The sequence below is a fragment of the Netta rufina genome, assembly GCF_964035555.1.
Source record: "Netta rufina genome assembly, chromosome: 1".
NCBI classification, from domain to species: Eukaryota; Metazoa; Chordata; class Aves; order Anseriformes; family Anatidae; genus Netta; species Netta rufina.
Genome location: NC_140123.1, coordinates 2070888 through 2092794, shown reverse-complemented (window position 1 = coordinate 2092794; position 21907 = coordinate 2070888). Strand labels below are relative to the sequence as shown.

Here is a 21907-nt window from a genome sequence, read left to right as displayed (position 1 = left end):
TATGCAGCTTTCAGGGTGGTTACAGAGGCCGTCCCCTCATGGCTGCCGTCCCCGTCGCCATGAGGGGAGCGGCGCTGAGGGGAGGGCGCCAGCCCCGCTCTGACCGCGTTTTGCTTCAGTGTTTTTTTTTTCACCTTTCTTCCAATTTTTAGTCAGTCACAAGTGAAGGAAACGCCCCTGAGGAAAACCATGTGAAAAGCACACATGAGCTCTCTCTTATTTGCAGGGAAACATCAGGAGTCTTGACAGCTCAAGATTGCCTCTTACCCCTTACTTTAAGTAAAATTTAACAATAGCTGTTAATTATTTACAGTTACCTATAACTATAGGTTATGGTCAACTGTAAACTTCGAGCTATTGTAGGTCTTGGCTGCTGCGTTTGTGCAGCATCTCGAGGGTGGGCTGTGGTCCCTCTACCTCACTCAAGGCAAATTAAATAAATATGACAAATGGAGTTGCAGGACAAGTTTTTTTTATACCTCTTTTGACATATTGTCACGTCTTGTGTCCTCTTTTGACATGTCATCGCCCCTGCGGTCTGGGCACTGGATTACGTGAATACCAACAGGACGGGATTTCTTGCTTAAAACTTCCATGGTGGCCAAAGATGGAGAAATCTGTCATTTTGTCAAAAATGTTACAATTTTAGGGGGTTGCAGGCTTTTGGATGTGCTATGTAAATGAGAAAACATAATAATGGGGAGAACTAATAAATGAAAATATCTACAAACACGTGGGTAAATACGGACTGCTTGGGAGGAGTGAGAAAATGGAAGTCCTGCCTTGCAAACCTCCAAGGACGGAGCCAGAAGATTTGGGGATAATGGTGAAAAACGGGATAATAGTGAAAAAAAAAGGTTGAAATAAGCTGCTGGGCTTTCCATAAAGCTTCTTCTGGATAGCTTCACTAGAGGTTTGACAAAAAGTGAGCAGCCACGGGTGAGGGCAGCGGCACTGCACGGCTCTGGTTGTACAGAGAGGGCCTTGTGTGGATACTGCAGGGCTTCTCTGCCAAAAATATGTATTGAGAAAGGATGAAAAAATGGGATATCATCATTTCATGGCTCCGTAAATGACCCTGTGGTCCACCTGCCTTGTGCCAGCTGGATCTCTATCTCGGAGGGGTAGAGGCGAGGGGTGTTGAGAGGCTTGGGAGCACCTCTGTGTGCAGTAAAGATTAAAAAATGTGGTTAAAATTAAGCAAAACCCACAGACTTCACGATCACGGTCCTCCCACAGCAAGCAGATGAAGGCAGTGGGAGGTGGATGCTTGCTGCGAGCAGATTTGTTGTGTTTTCAGGTTTCCCTGGGCTTTTGGCTATGGACAGAAATGCTGAGCTGGGTTTCTTCTGAGCCAGAACGGGGAGAGACTCTTTGGGACGAAGTGTAGTGACAGGACGAGGGGTAATGGCTTTAAATTAAAAAAAAGTGGTCCGTCCTGCAGCCACCTCCTGCACTGCCCGTTTTCACCCTGCTCAGAACCACCCATGGGGCCCAGAGAAAAAAAAAAAAAAAAAAAAGGAAGGAAAAAAAAAATAAAAGAAGCCTGGTTTGCCACTAGATGTCAGTGGAGACAGTTTCCAGGGTGGGGAAAGCTTCGTGTGTTGTGCTCAATGAGGAGCTCCTCTTGCCCAAAATTCAGAGCCAAACTCCATCCATCTCCTCCTGATTTCCCCCTGTAGGGACTGAGGCTGGAGCCAGGTCAAACAGGGATCGAACTGGGAGCACTGGGAGCCCAGGGCTTGGACTGGGCTGGTGTAACGTGGACAGAAATACCTGCTTAGGCGTGCTGTCAGCTCCTGCTGCTCCTTTCCGTCTGCATCCCTGTAGACAGACAAAGCCAGCTCGTGGTTTAGAGGAGGTAAGAAAAGAAGAGGAATTTAGAGGAGGTGAGAAAAGAAGTGGAATTTAGAGGAGGTGAGAATCACCTTACGAGAGACTTCAGCCTCTAGGTTGGGACGTGCCTTCAACATCCCTTATCCAGCGGGATGGATCATGGGGCTGACCAGAGGTACGAGAGGGAGAAGTCCCCTCTCTGAAGAAGTCATTCCTTTCTTTTTCCATCCCATGCAGAGGCACTACTGCATTTTCCATGGCAGAAAAACGTTTTATATGACCTCTTCTCCTGCCCCCCTCACCCTGCCTTGCGCCTTCCTCCCTCCTCCCGGACCCATCCTTTGTAGGGCGGCCAGGAGCCGAGGACGTCTCTGTGCAGGGATCTGAGCCTAAATCCCTAATAACCTGGCTCTCAAATCAGTTTTTAGGACCCTCCTAACCTAAACCAAACCCACTGCTTGCAGGTTTCCACCTTGGGACCACCTTCCTTCAGGAAATATCTGCCCAAGGTCTTTCTTTTAGGCCGGGTTCCCCGAGCCGATGCATTTCTGCATCCCCTAAAGAGAAGGGGAAGGCACGGCGTGAGCCAAAAGCCTGGCCCTGACGTGCGTCGCCTTTTCCATGCCCTATTAAGGAGAAACTATGTGTTGTGTCAGCATTTCGGGGGCAGCATGGCCCAGAGGAGAGCTCTTGGGGGGGGGGTGTCAGGCGGCGAGGGAATGTCCCCTCTCCCCCCAGACGTGGCCTGGCTGAGCCAGCGGGGCTCCGAGCCTCGGTTGGGAAGGTTTCAGTCCCACAAATAGCAGCGTGGGATTCCTCCTTCGGCTCCCTCCGGCCCCAGCCACAGCCAGGAGGTTGCTTGGCTCTGCTGAGGAGCCAGGACTGCCCCTAAAACCCGGGTTTGTAGGTTTTTAGGTTTTTAGGTTTTTAGGTTTTTGCTGCTTGGGTTTTTGGGGTGCGGAGGGAGCAGGGAAAGAGCTGGCCGCCCTTGAGGGCATTTCCCTGCTGCTGCTCAGAGCTCAGGGGATTCACACCCCCCTTGGATGCCACATTGGTGGCACCAGCATCCCCGACGGGGGCCCCTTTTGGTGAGCTGGGGGTGAGCAGCAGGCCTCCTCGCGGCGGGGAAGCCATCCCGGAGCAGGTTGGGGATTTGGGAGCTGTCCTGCCTCCCCCCCTTGCTCCTTTCATCGCCCAGACAGCGACATGGTTTATGGCAGCCCCGGGCCATTGAGCGGGCTCAATGAAGCCGCTCGTCCCCTGCTTTGGCTCCCCAGGAACCTGGCTCCCGTTCAGAGCAGCCAGGAGGGGCTGGCAGCAGCCTCGCAGCGAAGGGACCGGGGTAAACGGTGACTTTTCCCAGCTCGTAGGCATGTGGGATTTTGGGGGGAGGCCCCGGTGGCAAAAGGCAGCATTGGGGGAGAACGAACTGCTTGGAAAAGCCCACGATTCCTCCTCCTGCTGCTGCTTTCCCGTGATAAAATCATGTCCCTGTCACAGGGAGATGCTGCAGGAGCAGGAGAAAATCTGATTGCTGCTCCCGGAGTGAGCCCTCACCTTCCCGAGAGGAAAAAGGAGCCAGCCCAAGGTCAGTGCTGCGTTAAACCTGCCTCCCACCGCCTTTTTTACACAACCTGGAGGCCTGGAAGAGAAAAACCATCCCACTCACCCGCCCCACAAACAGCAATTTCATCGGGCACACCGCAGGGCTCATGAGTTTTCCCCCCAAAAAAAGGTGGAAAAGTGGAAAACAAAACCCGGGACAGGGATGGACAAAAGGAGTTGGGTTTCTGCTCCCCGGGAGAAGGAGTGCTAAGGGACAGGGGGAAAAAACACAGCCCGAAAACCTCCACCTGCCTGCTCTTCTCGTCTCCTGCAGCATTTTAGCTCTTCTCTCTGCTCGGCAGTGAGGTGATTTGCAGCAGGCACGCAGCCACCTCCCAGGGGACAGCGCCGTGTGTAGGAGCTGAAACCCGTTCTGCTGCAGGGTGATGAAGATTTAGGGTTATTTCCGCGAGGCTGGGGGTTTGGAGGCTGTAGGATTGGCTTTGCTTGGGGAAGGAGGGAGGAGGGGTGTGCATCCCAGCCCTAATGGCCCCTGCATGAGGACAACCCATGCACTAATGGGGCAAAAACGCTCCCCGAGCTCCAGCCGCCAGCTGAGTCTCGGGACCCGAGCCTATTCTGAGCAAATTCACCCCATTTTCAGGCTGCCGGCTCGCTGAGAACCCCCTCCAGCAGCAAGAACCAGCACCAGAACAGCCGGGAGTCCACGCACAAGGTGATTTTATAGGACATTAACCAGAGCCCTCGGCAGCCAGCTCGCTAGGGACCCATGAGGAGCACACAGACACCTGACCGGAATGCAAAAGCGGAGCTGAAGATGCAACACCTTTTATTTTTTTTCCCGATCTTTCAAAAATAGCTCTAAATAGCGAGCTCAAAGCAGCGGTAGCAGTTGCGAGGGGCTATTTGCTTTTGAAAATGAGCAGACTCGGCAAAAATATCAGATGACTGCCGTCCAGAAAGGGCTTATTTTGGGGATCGCAGCTACTCACGGCGCTAAATAAACCATTCGGGCTGCGATGCGACACACCTGCTTGGCAGGGTCTAATAAATAAATGAAGCGTGTTTACCGAGCCGGCCTTTCTGGAGGAATAACACCTCCTCGCATCCTTGATTTATCTCCAGCCAGGACGATTCAGGGAGAGCAGGAGCTGCAAAGCCAACGGCAAGCAAAACCCAACCAGCACGAGCCGTTCCCAAAACGAGGGCTGGGTTAAAGGAGATCACAGCGGCCACGATCCCCTCTTTGTCCCTCCTCTGCCCTTGCTGCTCCTTTTTGAGGAGCTGCACTCATTTCTGTCACCTCTTTTTGGAGGAAAATGATGGTTTTGTGCTCAATTCATAGCAATGGAAGCAAAGGAAGGGCACACAAACAGGTAAAGGCATGCTGCGATCGCTCACACCTCGCTTCTCAGAAACCAGGTTATTCTTATTCACACAGAATTAATATAAAAAAAACCACCTCGTAACCATGCTTTTAAATCATCAGCCTCTCATATCTCCTCGTGCAAGCACATTTCATGAATTAACCTGAGGTTGTGGCTGTTTTCGGTCCCCGCCTGACAGCCTCGCACCCAAACGTGGTGCCTGTGGTGCCCTCCCGCTGTCCGGCAGGAAGGAGGCCCCACTCCTGGAGAAATTAATTAATCAGTGCAGTAATTTGCCTCTGTGACACGGAGGTGAAGCTGGATTTGGCCCAGTCTGCAGGATTCAGCCGGGCAAAACAGCTGCGCTACGGGGTTTGGAGAAGCTGCTGCCGTCAGCACTCCCCGCGCAACTGATCCTGGAAATTCATTTGTCTTTTAACAAACAACGGGAAAAAGGAGAAGCAATTACAGCAGAACACACCTCACAGCAATTGTTCTTGGATTTGCATTGTAAAGAAAAACCTAAACCAAACCCAGGAGCCAAAATGAGCACCCAAGAGGGGACAGAGCCTCCTCCACCCCTGGGTTAGGACAGCGCCCACAGCCCAGCACGTTTTTGCCCCAAATGATGCATTTAGGTGCCGGGAGGAGTGGGAGAACCCACTTCTTGTCACGCTGCTCTGACAGCTCCACTCCTCAAAAGCCATTTCCAGCCCGTTTCCAGTGCACAAAGCAGGCAGGCTCCTCAGGAGTGTCAGAATATTGTTTTTTGGGGACATTTCTCCTGGCACACTCTGCAGCCTCCATCCTTGATCCTGCCATGGCGGTGGGCAGCCGACCGCCTGCTGAAGACCACGAAGCTTCCCAGGAGACCCCGGGCAGCTGAAGCAGCAGCCTGGGATGCTCAGAAAATGACAGAAAGCCTCCAACGCTTCCTTTCCGAAAGCTTTCTGGCTGATCTGAAAGCTCTTCTTTTCGGGGAGAGGCTCAGAGGGATGCTGCAGACCGAATCGCTCGATTCTCAGACGAGAATCTCATCAGCTTGCAATTAAAGCAGCCTCACGTACCCGGACCGGCAACCCGGCGATGGCTGCATCCAAGAAATGGCTTTAATAATTTACTCTCTTCACTCTGCCAGTCCTGATTTTATCTCCCGGAGGGCCTGCCGTGTGTGATGCGAACTCAACCACCGTCTGCTACAGCCCAAACCCAACCCAGGACATATTTTAAGGGCTGAGCTTTCCCCTGGGACGTGGCACAGCAAAGCAGAGCCTGGCTCCTGCTTCCCTGGCTGCTGGTGTTTTTTTTTTTTGGCTCAGGCAGGGCCAGGTGGGTGTGAAACCATCGTCCTCCCCTTGTCAGTGAGTTTTCATTCATTCTTTCTGTCACTTTCTCTCAAAAATTTCCATCTTTGCACTGGCCAAGCTCCACGTGCTCTTTCCCTAAATCCCCCACACCAAATACAAAGCCATATATAACCTCTGCTTTGTACCAGGCTCCCTTTTGGCCTCAAAACGAGAGCTGTTAAAGCCACAGCTGTCTCCTTCTCGCAGGCAAAGCGCTTTGGGAAGTGCTTCAGGGTGAGGAGCTCTTCATGGAAAAATCGGAGGTGGATTTGGGGATTAGCATCGTTTATAAACTGTGCTGATAACAAACAGAGGTGTGTGAAGCAGCAAAAGGAGAGATGCAACAAGCAAGGCGCTGAACAAAAGAACAAAGCAGTCGGGACAATCATTTTTGGAGGAGCACCACGAATGGATCTAAAAAACAGGAGAAGATTTCTCAAAGGAGGAGACCTCGCACAGGGCTTGGCCGAAAAGCACTCACCTTCGAGGAAGGAAAAGGAGCAAAGCAAGGCACCGGGCTGCTGAGCTGGGAAGAAAATAACAGGGAAAGGCAGAGCACGAAGGGAGCCTTGCTTCGTGGTGCAGGGGCAACGCACAATTAGGCAAATCGAGCCCATTAAAGGACAATCGGGATGAAGAGGTATTATCAATCACCTTCCCCCTCTTTCTTTATGCAATTATCCTAACGGGGCCGTTAAGCAATTATTTCGATAGCTGGGGCTTTGTTGCCGGCTCTGCATTTGGGGAAGGATTTTGTTCCTCATATAAATACCACCTCCAAGCGATATTTTAAGCTTGTGTGTGTTTTTCTGAGCAGGAGTTTCACATTTCTGCATAAAAGAATAATAAACCATAAAAACGATGCCCCCAAACCTCTATATTTTTGTCCCCAAAGGCCAGGCTCTCTCTCAGCCACAGATCTTCCCCCGGTGGAAATCTTCCACGGACTTTTTGCCCCAAACGTCGCCAGGTCTGGTATCAAGGCAACAACAGGGCTTTAGTTCCACTTTTTTTTTATTATTCAACTTTTTATACATAATAAATACAAACTTTTTACAGCCAATATAAAGAAAGCATTTGCACCCATGCTTTCAGTGTACTGACGCTGTACATGATGATACGTCGAATACATGCCCTGTATGAAGAAATCATAGTTAAAAAGGAGGCATATTTGTACAACTTTTCTTTTTTTTTTCTTTTTTTTTTTCCTTTTTTTTTTTTAAATAAAATTAGCAGCTCTTACAGAAAATATTTTAAAATACAACTAAAGAGACTTTAAATAACACTTTCTGAATTTTGAAAGTCCAGGTATGAAGGACACAGAAAAACTGGCCAAAGAAATTGAACGTGAACGTTATGGCAAAACTTGCTTTTCTTCTGCGTTGTGAAGCTTTCAAAATTTTTGCAAACCGTTAAATCTTTTTAAAAACTTTTTTTTTTTTTTTTTTTTTTAAACTTAAGAACAAGTTTGATAAACACATAAAAAGACCTCGAACAGATCAACAGGACAAGAGGTGCAAAAGAATGAAAAATATGGAAAAGACTTCATTGGACAGTCACTGATTTCATAACTGATCAATGAGTTTTTTTTTTTTTTCTTCAAACAGCCCCACTCTTGGTTAAAGATCCCACTGGGAAAGGAGATTGGCAAATGCGAATGTCTCAGAGACCCAGCTTGGGTTGGGATTTACAAGTATGTGCAAAGTTTATGACAAAATCTGGTTAGATGATTTTTGTAAATGCAGCCTCAAAAAATAGCCCTTGTTAGTAAACTAACGGTAGACGATTTACTGGCTTAGAAAATAAAAAAAAATGAACACAGAAGAGCGCGTTCACTCGAGCCCATACAACAGCTCAAAAAAAGCAACCTTGTGATGCCTCTCAGCTTTGATCCGACGGATATTGCTATTCTGAGAGCAATTTAGGAATCACATATGAAGAGAAACCTGCTTTCACCTGGTTTTCCCCTTTCCTCTTCGTGTTACAGCTTTGAAAACCCTCTTCTTTTTCCATCCCACCACCAACAAAAAGCCTCCTTCCCGGAGATCTCTGATTTAAGCCTAGCTTTGAGATTTTTTTTGAGATTTTTTTTACTCTCTACTTGTTGCCTAAGAGGAATTTGCGACCATGCTCTGTTGTGCTCTTGGCCACTAAGGCAGTCTGAAGGCTTGGAATAAACCAGAGTTTTTCCTGGCTCTGGCTTCAGGTGGGAGAACACTACAGGACCATCCAATGCACGAACTAAATAATGCATGTAAATACTCTAAATGTAACGTCTAACTCTAGCCAGATCTTTTGATGACAAAGATACACTGCTAACGTTGGATAATAAAGTACACGGCAATAACTGGGATAAGAGTGACCCAAAAACTTTTTAAAAAAAAAAAGAAAACCAAAATAAAAAAAAAAAAAAGAAGAAAGAAAAAAGAAAACCCCCAAAATCTGCTAAGAAAAAAAAAAAAAAAAAGAGAAGCTCAATTTCCAGATCTAGACAAAATCTCACTTACTTTCCTACCGGTTGGTTTATGCTATGGAACAAGATGTTGCTACTAATTCAGCACCTCCATATTAGATACTCTATTACTAAATGTACTGCATAAATATTAATACAAAGAACATTTAGTTCTGTTTAACTGTTAATTATTGAAGAGGTGTGCATTAACGTAATTAACGCCATATGATCTGCCTCACTTTTCCTTATCTATAAGATTATTTTCCTGTTTCTTCCTTCCTCAAGGGTAGTAAAGAGGAGCCAGCCTCTCCTTATACTTATTTTTTTTTCAGTTCCCTTTCTCGTTCCGCAAGATCTGATTAATAGCTAATCAGACAAGTAATGCTACTTGGAGAATTGACAATCTTTTATCACATTCCTATGGCAACAGTAATATACTGTACTAATGCACGTGGTAGAAGTATGCTATGACTAAGTTGCATGAACGAGGCTCTTTCCTCGGCCTCCGTATAAAAATTGACCATCTTCAGCCAAGAGAGAAACCTGCTCCAAGGCAATCCTCTGCTCGCTGCTTGGCCCGGCTTGGTTTGTGCTAAGAGAGGAAGAATGATGTCTAGAAACCAAAACCCAAAAAAAAAAAAAAGGCACGAAATAGTCATGACCGTGGGAAGGAATCCAGCATGTCACCGTCACAGAAAATCCTCCCTATCTCTTGCTCTATTCAACGTCTTCATCATGCAAAGGTGCCTAAAAACGAGATCGACCAAATGCGGCGTTTGGCCTTGATTGTAGCACTACTGCTCGACCAGTCCGCTCGTTACACCAGAGTAATTTCCACGTCCTCTATCTTCTCTGTTGGCCGGCGATGATGCTGCGTAGGGGGCGGTGGGGCTGCTCGCACCTGAAACAGCCAGAAAATGCCAGTAAATATCCCCAAACTCAACCTTGGGCTTTAACAGGGTTTAAAGGGTGTTTAAAGTCCATGCAGGGTTTTTGTCACGTTTTCAGAACACACCAGAATGACTTGCTATGAAAAACATGAATTGTGGAGTATGAAACAGCTGCGCCTCCCTGGTTGGTACTGTCAGCAATACCCTAAAAAACTTCACAATATTTTAAAAACATGCATATTTAAAATGCAATACTACGAGAAATCCCTTTAATTAAGACATGGCACTGTTGTAGTATCTTGAAAAGGCACTCAGCTGCAAGAAACAAATTAAGTAAATACAAATCTACGAAATGAAAGAGTTGAATCAGGCATTTCACCAGAGAATATGATAACTTGCAACTTCTCTGTTCAGTACTTAAATGTTTAATAATGCAGCGCTGTATCTTTCATCTGTATTTCACTAAGGCTAACTCACTGCTGGAATATTTGAATGCATTTTTGAATATTCATTCAAAGAATACTTCTTCTGCAAACTCATTCATTAAAAATGTTAGGAAAACACAAATATTAGACCTTAATGTGATTTGTTGCCGGACTTTGAAATCCTCAAAATGTGATTCAAAGTTAACCCTAGCGGATGAACTTTGCAAGATTGAAGTGATGAAATTTTTCCTTTCCTTTCCTGGCAGGAGCTCTCTGTCTAAGCAGCAAAGGCATCACAAAAGGTACAGGATATCACTGTTAAGAAAATTTTTAATTCAAAATTCTCAAATCAAGCAGTTTGGAAAAAAAATTAGCCCTAAATGCAAGGGAGCTCCAAGGATTGGGTATTACATCAAACTGCCAGCGAGCAGATTTGTCTGCCAGCACGTTGTGTGGCTGGGAACACAACCTCTGGAAAAAAAACACAAAACACTTGTACAAATCATACGATTAAACTGTTCTGGCATTTATTCACCACCTCTTTATTGGTTCTGCTCAGTGGGTATTACGTGTGGCAACAGCAGAAGTAATCTCCCAAAGCCTCGCAAGGTGGTGTAGGTTTATTGACTAACATCTACATTATAGACGTAACAATTTCCTCCCAGCTTACATTTCACAATTCATGTGCCTCACAAAGAGACACGAAGCTATTCCAGCTACCAAGGCAGATGCAGAAGGGCAGGCTGGATACAAAGGGGCCAGATAAAATTCAAGGTCATTTTTAAGCCCAGTCAGGGACTTATTGTTTAAACAAGCGCAGCTTTGTTTTGTTCCAGTACCCACTTATCTCCAATAGCTCTCGTGTCCCACAGCTTTCTGACACATCTGTGGGATTATCAAAGGGGAGTGAGCAGACTTTTCCTCGCACCATTCTCCCGAGATGCTCTATTATTATACGGAGTAATTGGATTTGCAGGGCACTGAGAGCCAAACCATCAGGTGTTGTATCGCAGGCCACGGGAATTCCACTGCTCCGAATGCCCCTGTGCGGGTTTTACCTGGGCTAGTGACACGACCCAGCTTTAAAACCTGGTAACATCAACAAAAAAAAAAAGCCAGCATTTGAAACTCACAGGTCGCAGTTTGCCGTATGAAGTTTCAGGAGGAAGTCGGGGAGGCTGGGAGAATCCAGGGGACTCTGAGCTGAAGCTGTTTTCTGAAAGAGAAAGCATCAACACACCACCACCGGGTCACTCAATATTGCTGAGTAAGATTTATGTTGCAAAAAAAGCTTTTTTGTTGTTTTTGTTTTCCCGAAATACCAACATTTTATGAGCAGAACTGCTTCTTTGTCTATCACAAAACTTCTTACCATTAGTTGACGGCGATCTGGGGAAGTACTGGGACCCTCTTTTATCTGGGCTATGGTAGGGGCTCGTGGGAGGCTGGTCGTACAGCGGCAGCGGCGGGAGGGCGTTGTTGGGCTTCGGAGTCGGGGATACCTGCGTGAGAGAGAGGTAAAGCCTTACTCCTCCACGGTTTTTATCTACAAACCACGGCACGAGAAGCTCTCCAGGGCATTAGCATGCTAGGAACTTTCATCTGGAGAAAAACTATCTGACAAAAGCGCTGTTGGGTACACCAGAGGACAGCCAAGATATCCAACAGTGATTACAGATCTATCTTTAAATAACAGGTTGTCACCGAGCAGAAATTTTCATCCTTTCCCAGGTATAATTTAGACAGGCTTTTTGAAGGTTATCTGAAAAAAAAAAGCCATTTGGCCAAGCGTGCCTCTCCACACAGACACAAAAATGTGATAAAAGTGATCTGACTGCTCAGTTCTGTTTGTGCCATTAAAATGTTGAGACAAACAGAAGCAATAACACTCCTGCATGTAATTGGGACAAAGAATATGAAACAAAATTAGCACTGATATTTTATGACACAAACACATGCAAAGTCTGTCCAAAAAGCTCCGTGAATGTCTCTTTGGTTACCTCTGACATTCCTACCCGTTTAAATACAGGCAGCACTTCGGTGTTTTTATCTCAAATGAAATGAAGCTCAGTCAGAACAGAGGAACTGAGCGTGCCCAGGAATGCAGCTGAACACTCCTCTGTCTTCGTGGTCTTCTCAAATCAAAGAATAAAACACTGGAGAAATGTCTGTAGGACACATGGAAGTCCAGTTTCCAGCACCACAGTTACAGAAGGCGCCTGATTTTCTACTGTAGCGTGGGGATTACAGAACTACGCTGAAATGAGGACGTTTTGGCAAAAAGTACTGTGCTACAATATTCAGCAGCATTCTCCCTTCAAAAATTGAGAAGACGCAGACCAGCTTTAAGTATGAAAACATTAAATTAGGGCTAAGAGAGCCTGTAATTCTCTTTTTGCCAGGTTCTGTTCGATGTCTCAGTCCATGCCATGAATTAATTACAAGAAGTAGACTGCGAATTTTCTCCTTGGCTCATTTCCTTTCTACCCAAATACTTTCCTTTATTCACAAATCTGCTGCATTTGCCAAAACACATCAGTTGGTAATTATTAGGCTGGGTAAGGAGCTAAAAGGTAAGCATTCACTTTTTTCTTTTTTCTTATTTTGTTCTATTTTTTTTTTTTCTGTTAAAGAAGCAGCAGATCCCTGTGGTCTTGCAAAACTTCCCAAAGTGGGTGATTTCTAAATCACATTTTCATAATATCGAGTACATCACTAGCCAAAGGAATAGCTCAAGATTATCAAAGCTTGTCACTGAGTGAAAAGGGTTAGTGTGCAGAGGGTAAAATTTCCTACAGGAACATGCCCTAACAAACTAACACCACACATACAACTCTCCACGTACCTGAATATCTCCAATCCACTGAGTCTCTCCATTTTCTGAGGCCGTAAGCTCTTCAACTAACACTGAAGGGAATACCCCAACACGTCCGTTGAATTCTCCTTCCCAAAACCCATCATCGTCTTGATTCTCCTTGTTCAAGATGCGGATGATCGCCCCTTCTGGGAAGGACAGCTCATCATCTGTCTGGCCCTCATAGTCATAAAGTGCTTTTACAAAACAGACTGGGGAAAGAAAAAAAGTGTAATCAGCATCAGACTGAAAAAAAAACAACCAAGAGCTATATGAATAATTGCTAAATCAAGTTATTTTAGGTTTCCTTAATTTTGGTTAATGTTAATTGCAACTCTACAAGACAGACAAGTCAATTATGCAGATGTTTGATTGTAGGTAGATCGTTGTTAAGAACAGTTGTGCTCAGGTGCAGCTCAAGAAGGAGAAATTGAGAAATAAGAGGCTGGACTGGGTGATCTTGGAGGTCTCTTCCAACCCAAATGATTCTGTGATTCTGTGAAAATCTCACGTGCAACCTCCAAACTCACTGAACAGACCACGTTTGAGAGCAAGCTTAACACACCACTTCCTGGTTTATTGATATTTACCACTGGAGTCTCCATTCAGGCTGCCTGAGACCAAGTCAGCCTCCGTTGAATTATTTGAGGTGTGTGACCGACTGTCCAGTGCTGCAAGGGACTGGAGCATGCTCAGCAGGCTGCTCGATGTCGGGAACTGCAGGTACTTCTCCGGGACATAACCCACCTGGCCCGCCTTGTTCCGTGCCTGGAAATAAACGACAGGAAAGATGCTCTGCTTTTGCCTACTACTCTGAAAATAATCCAAATACGTTCTTACGTCACTAGTTCTGTTTCTAAAAGTAATAGCGGAAAGAAAACAACCTGAGGAAAATGATACCTTTACCCAGTCTTCCATATCGCCGTCTTCAATAACCTCCAGCACCTCGTGCTCCTCTATGGTCAACTCATCTGGCTGCGAAGCCTGAGGTGTATAACAGGAAAATTAGAAACTAGAAGTGTTTTCGGGTGCGAGGGACAGAATTCTACTAGAAATTAGAATTCTCATGCAGAACTCTATTAGAAATGAGGTTTAAAATAAATAAAAGTAAAAAAAGTCTATGATGTAGCTGACTTTAAAGCAGATTAATAAGGGGTTTTTCTGAGTGCCCATGGCACCCCCAAGGCCTTTTTCAGTCAAGAGGACAGATGGAAGCCCCCTGAATACCACCCAGCCTGCCGAGCCCTGTTTACTTTTGTAACCCTAATTACTCCGTACTCGAAGGCTGCCACTGGCCTCGGCTCCCGGCGCGGTGTGATTTACGGCTGGCCCAACAGCGCGAGCAGAGGTAAACAGCATGAATGCAGTTTGTCAGCAAAGCTTCAACTCGCCAACAGTGGCTGCACTATTCCAGCACAAAGAGCAGCTTTGTCGCGCAAGGCACAGGCGCGCCGGACACCGATACCACTGCTAGTGCAGCCCTGCAGACTCAGCAACAAACATGAGAACACCTCCTGATGGCAGGAGCCGGACAGGGACATCTCTACGTGCTCCTCTCTCCTTGTGCTTTTCACATCTCGCATTCAGACACAGTTAATGTGCACAATTACCAAACGCTGGCGTCCTAACTCCAATTCCCCCAGGCTGTGCTGTGTGTGTTATATATCATGGTGGGATTTGTTTTTCGAAGCAGACACAAATTTAAAAGAAAAAAAAAATCACAAACCTTATACGAATAAACGACTTTGCAGGTGAGAGGGTAATTTCTTAGAGTACCAGAAGGACTAGAGCTGCTGTCATCAAAAACATCCATGCTGTCTTCAAACTCCTCACCTTCTTCTTTTTCCGCATCAGCATTAATCTATTAAAAACAAATAAATTCATCAAAATGAAGTCAAACTGAATGTGAAGTCAAACTTAATCAAAAGCCAAAATGAACGTGTTAAATAAAAAGAAGTGAAGCAGTAACAATGAAATGAATTAACCACTATTCTTCAGGGTTTTTTTTTTTGGTTGGTTGGTTTTGGTTTTTCCTGCTTACAATTACTGAATCATCAGTGACTGCACAAAAACACAATGCAAGTTTTTCCCTTAAAAAATAAAAGAAGGAAATCAGGACCAAAAAATATTCAGCCTGTGAGTCTCAGCGTCGGGAAGACAATCATCAAACAAAGCCAGTAAGAGAAGCAGATGAATAAGAGCTGTCACCAAATCCCATCTTTGCCCAACTCAGCTGTAATTCTTTATTCAAGCCCAGGCCCATGTACTTAAAACCCATCACTAAAAGATTTTGGAGGCTGTAACTCAACTGCCGGACAGCAATTTTTTACATAAGCTATGAAATGTGACCGATGTGCTTTGGAGATGCCATTTCAGAGCCGTAGCAAATAGTTTCATGGAAAAAAAAGGTCGGTTACGGAGAATTTGTGCTATTAAGAGGCTAATGTACCTGTGACCACGAGCTACAAAATGAAACTGCAGGGGAAATACTCAAATTGAAGAAATAAAAACCTCAGCCTTCCATCTGGTGCGCTCTGCGCGAGGTATTTGCTGCAGTTTATTAAAAAAAAAAAATAAAAATCCTGAGAGAAAGAATTACGATTAAAAAACTAGCCGTAAAAGTTGAAATAAAAGCTGGAGTCAACATGCTGGAAGAAGGCAGGTTTCTGTAAATGCAGCCGGGGCAACATCGACAAGCACTGTGCTTTGGCCGCGTGCCCAGACTGCATTTTGAATAAACATTTCGTCTCGTGCAAAGATAGCAGTGTTGCCTTTGATTTGAAGGACTTGCCTACGTATTTGCCGTCTTCTCTTTATTTATGTTTATAAAAATACACTTAAACCCTTATAAATATGTAATATATATGCATGTATATATATATATAGTATTGAAACATGAATATACTCCGAGGAGGAGGGTATTTCGCTCCTCCAGACCTGGAGCAGATCACAAAGCTTGATGATTTTCTGATTTACACTAATTTTTATAACACCTCTGTGTAACTCCTATTAATTTCTCCCAGGCATTTTCACTCCAGAACTGCTTCTATCCATTTCTACCCCGCTGTTCATGGATGTACTATGAAAAACTCACCGTCCCGGCTAGCTAATGCTTTGATAAATCAGCAACCTACTAAATTATGGCACATGTAAGGTTTCCCCTCCAGTTTCTAACTGGTTTGTGCTGTGTATGCTCTACGTCCCAGCAGCCGGAGCTGGCATCCAGCTGACAGCCACACGAAACCTCATGGAAATTGGTGTATCATGTCTAGAAGGCCGTGTTCGTGGAACATCTGGTGCTGGTTTTCTAACACGAGGAGGAGAAATACGTTTTAATTTGCAGTGTGTGGGCTGCTCAAGCTCCTTGAAGGGAATCATTTGCGAAGTTGGCACGCAGAGGGAAAACAGCATTAAGGATACAGAAAACTTAGCAGTTTGTTTCATAAAGCTCCTCTTTCTATGCAGTCTGGTAGCGAAAGACACTGTCAGCAGAGACTAAACGCAGCAGCCAGAGTGGTACCAAAGGGACAAAACAGAAAAACAAGGATAAATGAAGATAAGAAGCTGACAAGACAGCTTGATTCTACGTGTGAAACAAAATGCAAATATATTTCTAGTTTTGTTCCACAACTGATAGCAAAAGAAAACCCAAAGTCTTTTTTTTTTTCCTCCTTATCTATCCTTATCTATCCTTGTTGACCCTGTCAACAGCAGAGCACACCTTCATTCCTGGAAAATAAATTCCATTTATTTTGAATAAATAATAATGATATAAAAATAATATAATATTAAATCACAAATTCCTCCTTTCTGAATAAGTTCCTTTATATATACACTTGCTATCCCAGAGGCAAGCACCAGAAAGGTTTCCCAGCCCCATCAATATGTCACAGTAGCCCTGCGTACGTCTTCCAGATGACACTGAAATTCAAAATGATGATTAACATTATTTTTTTTTGGCATCTACACGAGGAAAAAAAAAAGGTATTCCCTTCCAAGATGATGCATTTCATCGTGCTATCAGAAAGTCAGCCGACTGGATAGGTGATGGGATATTAACTCCTCCTGCTTACTGTAAATAAATATATTGGAATTTGATGATCTTGAAGGTCCCTTCCAACCAAGACGTTCTATATTAAATCTCCATTAGAGTATTTAATATATAATAAATGGTATTTATTAAATAAATAGATGGCTATCAAGCCACCAGTGCTGTTTTCCTCATTTCAGTCGCTTTGAAGAAAATACCCTGGGAGCCTTGCCGAGCAAAGCGCGACGTCAGGAGGGCAGGGAGCCGACTTGTGAGCCAGGCTGAAGTGAAAGTGCTGCTTGTTTCAGGCCGCAGTAATTCTCCGATAATTGCAGCGTAATTCCTGTAACAGTTCTACGAATTCCATCCACAGGCTGTCCTCATCCGGCCTGCCAAGGTCAACAGCGTCTCTTTTATTTTATTTTTTTCAAGCGGGAGCGTACGTAAGTGTAAAAAAAAGGGGAAAACAGGAACCAGAGCTTTAACCTCCCACGCCGTGGCATCCGCGAGCTCGCCAGGGACCCGCGGGGTTTTGGGTGCAGGGCCAGCTGTCAGCATGTGCGATGGGACGGAGAACAAGGTGCTGGGCAGCAGCCAACGGGATGCTCAACGCCCGACGGGAAGCCGAAGGAGGTGGAGCACAAGGAGAAGAAAGGGAAAAAACATCACCAAGCACAGCAGCGATGTGGCTTCTCCTCATCGATCAGGGCCAGGAAGGGCTTAAAATAAAACTCAGCAGAAGAATTTCTCCAGGCTTTGGGAAGTCTGAAAGGTAGATCTGCACAGTGTGACTTGAATCTGACTTGAATCGTGCTACTAATGATGGGAATAAAGCCTGCAGAGACTGCCTGCAAGGAGCTGTGGCTCTATCAGCCTTTGTATATCACCACCAGCATCCGAGCCTATGTGGGACATCCTCCAGGAGACATCCCAACATCCTGCAGAAGACTAGAGTGGGTTCAGGAGGTGTTTGCTACTCTGTGCTCACTCCCTCTTGTGAACTGAAGTGGACATGAAAGTATCTGTACATCCAAAATGACCTTCCCTGGAAGGGTTTGCCCCTTAACCATTACCAAGAACCCAGTAAAAAAGCAGAAAATCATGAAAAGACACAAGAAAAAGCAGGACTTTTTGTGTGTAGGCAATGCATGCTTGCTGCAAAGGACATTCTCCATCCATCCTCAGCGCTATGAGAAACCACCACGCCATTCCCCTCAACTTTTGTTATGCAGAAGGTACGCTCTGGCTGCCCAAAGAATTGGTCAAAAAGATTTAAAAAACAAGTGTGAATGACGTAATTTTAATAGTGTATGAAGACTACGAACGAAGGAAGTACCCACACCCAAAGTGAGACTTCACAAAAGCCTCTGAACTGGGTGGAATATTCTGCCACACGCTAGACACGCAGAGAAAAAAAATTCAGTTTGTTTGAGGCAAGCTGAGTCAGCCTTCAGGAATTTTATTTTTGTTGGTTGCTGGTGAAGAGCAGCAGATTGGCTAGCAGGACTGCCAAAGGTGACAGCTCAGCATTGCATGCCTCGCAGGGGGAGAAAAAATAAATAGATGATGAGCTCTTTTAGAGCTTCCTGTTTTCTGAACAGGATTTCTCGGTTCAGGCAGCTGTTTGATTCAGCTAGGGCTGCTTGTTTTGAAACACATCATTCTGTGGGACGGGAGAAGGGAGGAAAAGGAGTTTTCTTTTTATTCTTTCTTGAATTACATAAAAATGTGGTGTATTTTTTCCCAAGCTAAACATATAGAAGATGTCTCTGGCTTATTTTGCAAAGGAGCCATAGACATTACAAACCCAACTGGGCTTACCCAAACAAGTAAAAAGTCCTTATCAATCTTACGCTGGTCCAAGCCCCGTTTTAGTTAAATTCTGTGTAATGTGGATGAAATTTTCAAAAGTGTTGGAGTGACTGAGGATATAGTGAGACATATCCATGCAATTGAATGGAAGAGGTGCAGAATTAACCAGCTGATGAAATGCAGTGGTGGTGGTGTTTGCTTCCAATTTCACTTCGGTTCTGCTCTGAATTCTAGCTACTCGTGCAGAAAGACAAGGTGCAGACAAGTATTTGGTGGTCCCCAAATTCTTTGGAGAGGAATATCAACACTGCTCAGAGCGATTCAGAGGAAACCAGCCTGATTTCCAAAGCCTTACACTGACGTGGAATGCATCAAATTTTCATCTCGACTGCCCAAATCGATTTGGAAAACGGGCTTAGCTTTCCTGACGGCTTTCAAAGCAATCTGCACATAAACTACTTGTGAACAGAGGATGTAGAGTCAACATTTTTCCTAAATATTTGGAAAAAAAAAGGAAAAAAAGAGCCTTTCATCCCAATAGCTCAGCTAACATCCTAAACTCCTAATGAAACTTCAAAGAAACACGCAGACATTTTTTTGTTTTCAGGAGATGGAAAATAAATGGTATGGCACTCGTCCAAGGCCAGAAAATCAATCTAAAGTAAACCCAGCAGCAGAACCCAGCTTCCCAGCTTCTTGCGTTAAATTCAGGAACATGCTTCAGACAAGTTAAGCTACCAGAAGATTTTTCTGGTTAGCTGAAGGACCAAAGGCTACCAATTTTGGTTTCTACTCGATACGAAGTTACGAGTTGCTACTGGAAATGAGTGATGTGGAGACAAAGAAAAGGTTTACATGCTGGGAACCGTACCAGGTGCGAGGAGCCGTTGTTGGTCACCGAGGGAAGACTCGCCCAGCGCTCGTTTTCCAGTTCTTCCATCACTTGGTTCATTGCACTTTTTAGCCATGTGTCCACAGAGACGCCGATCTGCTTCAGCAGGTCGAGGCGGGCTTCTGCTTTCAGCTTAATTATCTGAGGAAAGAAAGAGGCAAAAATCAGAACTCGTCCACGATTACATTTCACTCCTCGCCCCATTTCAATTACGTCCTTTCCGGATCCGGAGATCACTCGGGTGGCTCAGAAAGCTGCTCCAAGCAGAAACGAGTCCAGTTCTTCATTTCCTTGCCTGCAGAAACGCGGCGTGAGGCCAAGAGGCAGGGAAGGGCTTTCTAGAGGTGTAAAACTCCAGGCATATCCCATTTCACAGGGCGATGTTTTCACCAAAACATCTAGTTCCCACTAACTTCCTATTCATCTATAGGGCGGTCAGTTAGTTTAGATGATTTTAGAAGCGCAAAAACCCCGACAAGACCCAGGGCTTCAAAATATTTTTAAAATCAGGAATTGTCTTGGGCTGCAAGCCCCCAGAGCTGTTCACAGCACACAACCACAGCTCGCACAAACCCCAAGGGCAGCAAGAAGGCTGCTTTCCAGGGAGCTTACTGGTTCTGGGAACAGCCCATTTTAAAACCCCCCAAATTTTAATCAACCTCACACTTCGCCAAACGCTTCCATGATCTCGTCTTTGTGACAGAGCGAAAAAATTAAGTTTTCTGACAGCTGGGTTCACTTGAGCATCCTGGCACGCTTCCTGGCCAACAGAGCCAAGGCTTTAATGAATTCATGGTAAACAACGACCCCGGTCCAAATTGTTTGACAAACCGAAGGAATGGGGACGGTAGCACCGAGAAACACAGCAGATTTTTCAAAGAAAGCACGAAGCAAACCTGGGGATGAAATTGAGGATCTTGATATCTTGTCCAGCACCGCCACCATCACCTTACTGCCCTTGTTCATCAGAGGAAGAAAACCGAAGGGATTTAGCAAAGGTCCCGCAGTGAGTCACCACGGAGGCAACAATACCAGCCCACCAAACCGCCTGGCAGATTTTCCTGCGTTTCCTTTCACAGCATTGTTCATTTTTAGCAAGTTTCGGTGCAAGCAGCAAAGTTTCGGCCCCTTTTTCGCCCCCGGAGCTGGGCAGCATCGTCCTGCAGCACCACTGCAATCAATGGGGCGCGTCCCCAGCCACCCCTGGAGCCCAAGGAAAACCAAACTCCAGCAAAACAGTTGGGTGTAAATACAAATTAGAGGGAAATTACTTTTCCTGGAGTGCAGCAGACTAGGTAGGAATATATTTACAGTGCATACAAATGTTAATTGGTGCTCCATGGATGTCTCTGTCCCTTACGCATCCAAAAAACCTTCACTAGATGCAAAATTTGGCGGTGTCCTGACATGACACCGCTGTTTTTCTTGGTTTTGCCAAGCTGCTGCTCTTTACCCCTGTATTTCTATTAAGACAGGTCAGAAAACAAATGACTAAGTCTTTAGGTATGACTTTCATCCAGCTAGCCACCTAACCGTGGGGCCCTTTTCCCTTTGAAACTAACAGCACAGGTGGCTCTAAAGCACTGCACCACTTCTGCCAGCCATCACTTATAATTCTGCTTAGAATAAACGTGATTTTTAGAAAAAGCAGAGAAGCTAAGAGCAGAATTTATTATGTGGAATGCATCTCTGTATGCACACAAAAGCTCTCCCATGAAATCAGGGAGGGACAGCAAAGGATAAGGTGCATTTCGGGAACATTTCCCATGGGAAAGGCCACGGGCACTTGGCCGTGAGTTTCCACTTCTCCATTCGAGCAGCCTTCAGGTGAATGATTAACGTGTACTGCAAACAGTGCTCATATAACCGAGAAAATGAGAAAAAAATAGAGTAATACACACCACGCTGCTTCAGCCAAGATTGAGGAAACACCAAGTTAAAGAGAAGTGACGTCCAAAGAGTGACCCATCTGTCTGCGTGCACATTAGAAAGAGATTCAAAGCATCGAGCTGAAAACCTTGCAGTTTAGTAGGGCCCAAGCTCTGGCCCTGACTCTGTAAATATTTACAAAAGCGATACCTATGGGAAGGTAGAAAACCAGAAGTTTTAAATGCTTTGTGTGCCAGGATGAGTGGAACGGGCCTTTTACCCCTCTACCGCTCTCAGACAGGCAACACCTGCTGCTCTTTTTCTTTTTTTTTCTTCTTTTTTCTCTTTTTTCCTTATTCTACAGTTTGTAGATTTTAAAGCTGCAAGGACAGGGAAACAATTATTTTAATTAATCACTAACCTTTCTACTTTTTTAATGTTTCAGGCATGCTTACCAAAATGAGAAGTGGATTTCTCCCTAAACGAAGCCAGACAGAGACTTTTAAACCCGAAGTGTGAGCACAGAAGGGTTGCACCAAAAAAGCTGAACCCAGGGATGCCAAGTGTT

At 45.2% G+C, this 21907-nt stretch overlaps 1 protein-coding gene across 2 annotated transcripts in view; it reads right to left on the bottom strand.

Annotated features, from left to right (window-relative positions):
• Positions 1–7233: 7233 nt before the first annotated feature.
• The window catches only part of FCHSD2 (FCH and double SH3 domains 2), a 138507-nt gene continuing 123833 nt past the window's right edge, over positions 7234–21907 (bottom strand). Inside the window, exons 13-20 of one of the 2 annotated variants that reach the window (XM_084296569.1) lie at positions 19450–19611; positions 14463–14597; positions 13637–13720; positions 13327–13504; positions 12728–12948; positions 11255–11384; positions 11016–11098; positions 7234–9468 (exon numbers count right to left, since the gene is read on the bottom strand). In XM_084296569.1, the coding sequence (XP_084152695.1) occupies positions 9385–9468; positions 11016–11098; positions 11255–11384; positions 12728–12948; positions 13327–13504; positions 13637–13720; positions 14463–14597; positions 19450–19611 (1077 nt within the window). In that variant the 3' untranslated portion in view covers positions 7234–9384. Of the gene's footprint in view, positions 9469–11015; positions 11099–11254; positions 11385–12727; positions 12949–13326; positions 13721–14462; positions 14598–19449; positions 19612–21907 lie in introns of both variants that reach the window. The other variant, XM_084296568.1, reaches the window with a different exon arrangement.